An 8,241-nucleotide genomic window follows, 5' to 3' on the forward strand; every position below is an offset into this window, starting at 1 on the left:
GGAGCTGACGCCTCATCGGTGCATTTGGTTTCAGCACCGAATTGAGGAACAGCGACTCGCATCTCCCCCCCGGATGCTGCTGCTGCTTCTTCTTTTTTTGGTTTCCTCCGTTGGGATTGAACACAGAAATAAAATGGTGAATTGGTCGTCAAGCTCATTGGTCTCATAGACACTGGGAAAAAATCAAAACAAAAAAAGTCTTAATGTACAGCGTTTCTTTAGGAAACGTGCTTGGCAGGTGCTCTCCAGAACCTTAAGGCGACATTTAAACGCTGCAAGCTGTTTTGGCCACAAGATATTGCAGTTTTCAGAATCAGACAGGCAGGTCTCTAATGAAAGGTACATGCTAATCCTTGACTAGAGCAACTGTTAACAGGCTAAAGTTGTGATCCGGATGTGTTCAATGGAGCCTAAGCCTAAATAGGCTGTATTAAGACAGCCCGTAAGAGATTTTGTGCCGTGGCTACACCTGCTATGATTTGACAGTCTGTGTTGATTGTTCAGTGGGTCTCCTCGTGGGCCTCCAGTCTTTTTTTCCCCTGCTCACGCGCCCCGGCAGATGGTGAGAATTCATATATCGCTGGATTTGTACATATCGGACAGGAGCCTGGTGATGGGAACGTTGCCGATGGTCTTTTTGAAGAACACCTCCTCTATGGTGGACGGGCTGACAGAGCGGAGGGCCGGCAGCAGCAAGAGGAGCTTACCAAAACGACACGGCTGAGTCGGGTACCTGAAACACAACTGGTGTCAAAAACAGCCTTTTTGTCCGGTTCCATTTGCAGACTGTCTGTTGCAGCCTGTCCAATTACCGCACACCTGTGACAAATAGCTCCTACTTAGCTTGAATACGAGCTTCATCTGGTGCACCTGCACAATTACAGGAGGCTTATTGCCTCATTAACTTTATAATGAAGCTGGCAGACTATAGCCAGTTGACACGTGCGTAAAGCATGCTTTATCTTAGGATGAAGAGATAGATAGATAGATAGATAGATAGATAATGGCCTGTATAGCGCTTTACTTAGTCCCTATGGACCCCAAAGCGCTTTACACTACATTCAGTCATCCACCCATTCACACACTGGTGATGGCAAGCTACACTGTAGCCACAGCTGCCCTGAGGCGCACTGACAGAGGCAACTGCCAACTCTTGAGCCACGATCGCCAGATAGATAGATAGATAGATCTCTTTTACCTGGTGTGTATATAACTGTTGAGAGTGAGCTGGGCTTCATCTTGCAGAGCAGCAATAGCGCTGGCGTTGCGGAAACTTCTTAATTCTGTGTTTCCATGCGTAGGAACTGTAAGACAAGAGGCATCACTATAGCTGTTAGAAATCTGCTGACATGACACTGCTGTAATGACATGTCATATATTCTCTTCTGTCTTCCCAGATTGGCTGTAGTTGTATGCAGCAGAGAAAGTTGAGGTTTGCTTTGGTAAATATGGTTATTTCCGGTAAGAGTCTTTACACTGTGTCAAACATTCGGGCAGTAATTTGCGAGGTACTCACCAGCTTTGAATGTCACGATACATTTCAAGCAGGCGAACTCGGTCGCGTCAAGGCGCATCTGTCTGAATCTGGTGACCACCTCTTGAAGCGCTTGAATCTCAGACATAATCTTGTTCATCCGCTGAGACTCCGTGTTTTCAGTGTTCATCCCTTTGGATAAATGTGAAGAAAAGTTTTATTATGCACGACAACAGCTGCTCGCTCTTCACTTAAAATTCTCTCGTGCTTTGCATATACCAGAAACAGCGAGAAGAGTTGTGGAGTCCACGGGAATGGCCCACTGCGCGATGCCCAGAACAAATAATTCTCTCCAAGCGTCCTCCAACAGAATCAGCTGTAAGGGGGTATTTTAAGTGTTAAACTGTGCACAACACGCAACAATTAAACCATTCAAAGTATTTGAAACTTTTTGAATGGTAAAAATAACAACATAAGATTAATAATTCCTTCTTATTTTTCCATGTTGTGTGCAGGTTTTAGGGCTTGGTTGGGAATTATTAGATATGCGGTTTTCAAATCGATACTATCAAATTCATGACATTAATTTAATTAATTTAAAGCGTCTGTCTGCGGACCAAATACTTAATTGGCAGCTGTTCACCATTTCAAACCCCACAGGGCGCTAATGGCCTGTTTGGGGATCATGTTTAAGCATCATTCATTTGGAGAATGAGTCCAAATCGTGGCTACCTGATCAGATAAAGGGAGGGTGGAGAACGCGGGGACACTTTTTGCCCACTTGATGCTCATGAAGAGAAGACGCGCAGCTGACTCGCACACAGATTCCGTAGCCACCTCGTACAGATACATCGGGGTGCCACTGACCTCGTGGGGATACTGCAGAGAGGGAAAATGAAAATGTTGTCATTGTTTATGTCAGAAAGAAACGCAGGTCGGAAAACAGTGAACAACAAAGGTCGAATTCCAAGCCCCAGCGCCCAGTTTTATAATGATTAGTGTTGCTTGTGGTGGATTTACAGTGAGAAATCTAATTGGCGGATTTGTTGGTCTTACAGGCTTTTAAATCTGGAGAGGAATTTCAACTTCTAACCCTTGTGTTTAAAAAAAAAATGTTTACTAATTAATCGCACAATAACGGTTTGGAAGAAATACAAACATCTAACATTTTAAGGAATTCTACATCTAGAAGTGATTAAATGTAAAACTATGCATGGACTGCGACACGAGAGCCAAGAAATGATTGACTTCTATGCTCTCATTCTTTACTTGAAGGTCTAAAACTCTTTGAAGAAAGTGTACGTTGTAGCTATTAAATTGCGTAATCTTAAAATAAAAATCTACCTTAGGAGTTGGCTGTGCTAGACCCACGATGGCCTGTCTTTCCGGTGTAGTGGCTACTGTGCTCATCTCCAAGTTGTGCGGCTCCAGCTGGGTGACAGTGGTGAAAAAAGGAGGACCGGGTAGTGAGGATCCGGGGAAATGTGCCGAGGAGCCATTCACCTCTTTGTGGCCCCGGAAATACAGAGCGACCTGTTTGCGAATTGTAGATGTCCGTGGCCCCCTCTCATGCTGAACGGCTGTGGAGCAGGACAGTAGGAAGGCAGTGTGAAAGAGAGCAAACTGCTTATTTATCAGGATCGTTAATTGCATTCTCCAGGAGCAATCCTGGGTTTATTTTATTGAACGAAAGCTGCTCCTTAAAGTGCAAATGTTCTGCGTGAAAGAAAAAAAATAATGAGCTTCTACCAGCGCTCCCAGGAGGTATAAATAAGATCTCCTTTAAAACAAGCAGCAGGTAATTATCAACTTCTTTTCAGCTTTGATTAACAGATTTTATACACTTTTTTCTCCCCCGAATCCAATACTGTCCTACTGTACTGGCGTTTCTTTGCTCAACGTGATAATTCAATTAAGCTCGTTTACCGTCTTTATTCATGTTCACTTCCAGACACTTTTTCAAACGACAAGCTCGGCACTGGTTTCTGTGAGTTTTGTCTACGGGACAACCACCCTGTACAGAGAGAAAAGGGGAGGGGGAGAGGGGGACATAAAAAGAGGAAGGGGTTACAGCTTCTAGTTAAAATTCTCTTAGCTTGCAGGAGAGAAAAAAAAGCTTCTTGCTATTATCCTCCTGGGAGGGCAATCTCCAGGTGAAAGATCGTACTATTATCTTTTAGTTATGGAGGTGCTCCCCTGCGGCTCCAGTGTGGCCTCATCCCGCAGGATAAGTACTCTATCCCGCCCTCTGCCGCCTAAATCCTCGGCTTCGAGTCATCACATTAGATTGGATTACACCTGATATATTACAGCAGCGCGGCACTTAGCCCAGTACTTAATGGTCCAGGCATGACATAATTAGGCTCATCAAGAGAGACTTAACTCAGCGCCAAAAAGAAAAGCAAACAGAAATCAGCTCGTAAAATGTGCATTACGCGCGTAAAACGCTTGGTATGTTTTGTGGGTGAAAATCAGACACCTAGGGAATATAAAGAATAAAGGACGAGACAAATTCTGTGCAGGGTGCTAACTTTATTTGGAAAATGAAAGAAATTGCTCCATATTCATGGCAATGATTGCGTACAGGTTTCTCACTTAGGCTTGATTTGATAATTCCTTTGCCTGCTTGTTTTCCCGCCTTGCTTGAAATTCTATTAAAAATAAATAAATAAAACTACTTAATCGAATTTGAAAAGCGCAAATAGTAGGTGCATTTAACCACAGCCAATTCAGCCTCGTGTAAAAAGCAGGGAAATTTAGTTACGAGCTTGTATAAACTTAAAGGAGGCCTCACCTGCGAGCCAGATTTACACACATAAGTCCGATTTCTGCGGATGCTCCTCTTGAAGAATCCCGAGCAGCCATCACAGGCGTAAACACCATAGTGTTTCCCTGAGCTGCGGTCACCGCACACTTTACATGGGATGTCCAGAATCCGACCTGGGAGAGGTCAAAAATGTCAAGTAAATGATGTGCTCACTGAATTACGAAGCGCACAGTTCAGTTTTAAATCAAAACATTTTGATGACATTTTGTAGCGGTTGCTCGCGTAATCGCGGGATTTATGAATAAATATGATGGAACAAAGTGTTTACAGTGTTTTTCCAGAATAAGTTGGTATAACAGTTTTCAAAGTTGACACACTGGCTGCAGTTCAGCGGCCGACCTGCAATTATGTGACTTTACACCGACCCTATAATCAGTTAAAAAGTACCATAATCGAGCTCATATACACTGAAGCAATGAACAAACTGTCCTGCATGTGACTTACTTATGTCCGACAACTCCACACAGCCACAGACACGCTCTCACACCCATTACACGCACACTGGACAACGCCCCGCGTCTCATCCGAGCACGACCATGGGAATTCACTGCGCACATTTTAAGAATAAAGTCCGGTGGGAAGCGTTATATTTGAGCTCTCTAAGACAATACCCCGAAAACGCACAATGGAGACATTAGGGGAAAGTGTTAACTTAATGATTTTCTCCCATTGAACCTCGTCTGACTGCCTGGATCTCGACAAGCTGCCAACTCCACTTCATAATGGGACTCGACAGCTGCTTTATCCCACAGGTCTATAGGCCCCAGGATTAGGGAGTGACACTGCACCATGAGAATAATGCGTACCAACTCGTTTCACCAACTCAAATGAAGTGTATGTAAATCGACCCCGGTGTAGATGAAAAAATGTGATTTTTTTGTGAAGATTTTGTATTCAAATCTCTTAAAAAGAAGATATTTGTATGCATATGAGGCAGTCCTTTTTTTATTCTGGAGGGAAAAGCCGTCTATGTAATTACACTGACGTTTTGCCACCTGCTCATTGATTCACCAGTGACCCGTCAAAAAGGGTAGCATGGGAATAACTACTCAGCAGCAAAAACAATGACTTCAGGAGAGAGTTATAGGACTGGAATTGGCTGTTTATTAAGAATCAAAACACCCTGTAGCCCTTTAAATGTACGCAAAAGACATTTAATTGCTGTAACATGCAATAAAAAGTCATTTTAAAGTTGGATTTAAACATTTTATTGTTAAACAAAATTTGGTATTTTGGTACCCAACTTGTCCTTAGTAATTGGAGAAATTTACGCTCAACATGTTCCATACTGGTCCTAGTTATTATTATTATTATTATTATTATTATTATTATTATTATTAGTAGTAGTAGTAGTAGTAGTAGTAGTAGTAGTAGTAGTAGTAGTAGTATCACTGTTGTTCTTTTATTTTCTTGTTTTCTAATTTTTTTTAAAAATAAATCATTCTTTTTTATTTTGTTTTAACAAACCTTTAAAACCAAAGCTAACCAAATCACATTTTCATTGACACAGCCCCCAAATTAAAATTTAGAGTTTAATTAAACCGCGGATGACCGAAAGTGTAAACATTTTCAACAAGAAAAAATGTCCCCCCAAATATTAAACGATGGTCGCTGGGAGTCAATTAAATAAAAATGACAGACAATTTTGTTGTGAAAGGGGGAAATGTATTTAACTTCCCGCTGTGGGGGTCCACTGCGTCTCCATTGTGAGCAGTAATTGCTTGAAGATATATGGCATATTCTATTAACGTAATCACCATCAAGGCGAAAACCTGCTAAAAGAGTTGGAAATGAAGTTTTAGGGAGAGAAAGAGCTGTTTCCTCTGACCACTCGGTAGCGTGGCTGTGAACTTGAGTCACAGCAATGCTGTGAGTCGTTTTATTCTCATTTGAAAACACACGTTTACATCGGCCGAGCACAGATTTTAAAAGCGGCGGCCTGGTGTGAAAAAAATGTGGTAGCTCTAAAAGAAGCATCAAATGTGAATTCAACAGAAATGTCCATTCTTTGGAGAGAGAGAACAATAGCCTACTTTAGGCCTATATTATGATCTGAGTCCGCCTTCATTTGAATTCATAATGAGGCCTAGCAGAGGGATAATTGCAAGGGTTAAGAAAAAAAGGATCAGAAAATAATTTGATAGGAAAGTGTAAATCTGCTTGAAATTTATTACTATTTTAAAAAAAAGTCAGTAACATGATTTAAAGCGCTTCAGGAAACTCAAATGAGGGATTCAGAAATGCGCAAACACATTTCAGACATAAGAGAAAAAAAATCTCGTGCGCAAACGGGATTTCTCTTCATGTAAGATTGAATGATACCCTGCATATTGCGCTGTTACTCTTTTTAAAGGCTGAAAATTAAATTGCAGGCAACAAGTGTCATCAAAGGGAAGCATGTGGGGCTTTTGAAGAGCAGTGGTCGGCAAATGAATGTGGCTTATTATTTTCGCTTCCTTCTTATTTTGTTTCTCGAAATCTGTGAGCAACATTACAAAATAAATTTTACACATGATTTCCTTTCATTCAGGAGCTTTGTTATCCGGGGATGTTCATGTATTGCATTCTGAGACGGCCGACAGCCAGTCCCCATACTCACAACTTTGTGATCATGAGGTAGAGTCGTGAGAAACATCTTTAAAGACACCATGGACTCACTCACTCATTTGTTATACCCGTCGCTACTGTAGACCTCCCATTATCTATGCCGTGTTCTTCAGAGGAATCGGAGATGATGATGAACAAAACTTACTTGATTTGACATTCAGAATATCCAAACAGCCACTTGTTGAACCGGTGGGTTTGCTCATCATGGATCCTCGATATTTTAAAGAATCTGGATAAAAAGTGTCCTTTTTCTCCTCTTCTTGTGGACAGAAACAATGAAGTTTGTGACACTTAATCACTTGTGGTTTCTCGGTTTCTTTGCCAGCAGCGACGAGAAACACAAGTCAAAGTCCCGAAGCCAAGTTGATAGAAAGTCAGCCTCCGATCGATCGAGAGCCACAAATTAAAACATTAATTATACATTTTATCAGGGATCTTTGCCCTCGACGCCGAAGATTCCGGAGAACCAGGACTGGATCCCCGGGCAGCAGCCGGTAAACGGCAGCAGCAGCTCTCCAGCTAGTGGCGCAGTAGCCGGTGCGTAAAGTTCGAGTTGGAAAAACGGTGGCTGGAGCGCATCCGATACTGCCAACGCGGTGGCGAAGGGAAAAAAGGGGCAAATTTCCGATTTTCTTACGGTTGAAAACTTGTTAAAACCAGGACACGATGTGACTTTATGGTGGGAGCCTCCCGAATAAGCCTTGGTAATATTTATGAGAAGTGTCAGGGGGAGGCTGGAGGGTGGAGATCTCCACTTCCTTCATCCACTTGGCTTTCTACTCCAAACTCCATCCTGACGTCACTGGCGTGCGAGGGAGTGTGTGTGCGCTTGAATGTGTGTGCAAGTGCTGTGAAGTGCCTTGCTAACGGAGCCAGATCCACTGCAGACAAAACACACATGTTGCATGTTTTCCTGGACTGCATTTGCGATTTTTACTGTGTAGAACTCTTATTTATAATAATAATAATAATAATAATAATAATAATAATAATAATAATAATAATAATAATAATATGACCGAAAATATTCAATAATGTGTTTAAAATATATAATCGCATATCCTAAAGAATAAAAAGATAAAATAAAATGAAATAAAAAAGTAAAAATGATCCAAACTGTTGGGACCGTGGAGATGGCTTTAAGAGGCTGATTACTGTAAATATTTTCGGGTATGCTAAGGTATGCTGACCACTAATAAGAGTGTATTACCATATGCAGGGAGGTGGGGGGTGAGGGTGGGCTGAGACCTTCAACAGTCAGCGCTCCTCATTTCCTACACTAGCACAAAGACATTTGTGTCTGGTTCCTCGTACAGTCCTCCAGATTAAATGC

The 8,241-nt window shown here is 41.9% G+C and overlaps 1 protein-coding gene across 2 annotated transcripts; it reads right to left on the minus strand.

The window, feature by feature from the left end:
- Positions 1-570: 570 nt before the first annotated feature.
- nr2e1 (nuclear receptor subfamily 2, group E, member 1) lies at positions 571-7,114 on the minus strand. 2 transcript variants are annotated; one of them, XM_085372480.1, is made up of 9 exons: positions 7,054-7,114; positions 4,269-4,414; positions 3,401-3,488; positions 2,819-3,054; positions 2,207-2,353; positions 1,754-1,850; positions 1,517-1,666; positions 1,199-1,304; positions 571-733 (listed from the first exon to the last, which is right to left on the minus strand). In XM_085372480.1, the coding sequence occupies exons 1-9, from the start codon at positions 7,112-7,114 to the stop codon at positions 571-573; spliced, it is 1,194 nt and encodes a 397-aa protein (XP_085228606.1). The 2 variants fall into 2 exon arrangements, with proteins under 2 accessions (XP_085228606.1, XP_085228607.1); XM_085372481.1 differs by having other exon boundaries at positions 7,087-7,111.
- Positions 7,115-8,241: the final 1,127 nt, after the last annotated feature.

The sequence above is a fragment of the Diplotaxodon limnothrissa genome, linkage group LG15 (genome assembly GCF_057381915.1).
Source record: "Diplotaxodon limnothrissa isolate DT_005_m linkage group LG15, D_limnothrissa_male_GT1.1, whole genome shotgun sequence".
In the NCBI taxonomy this organism is placed as follows: Eukaryota; Metazoa; Chordata; class Actinopteri; order Cichliformes; family Cichlidae; genus Diplotaxodon; species Diplotaxodon limnothrissa.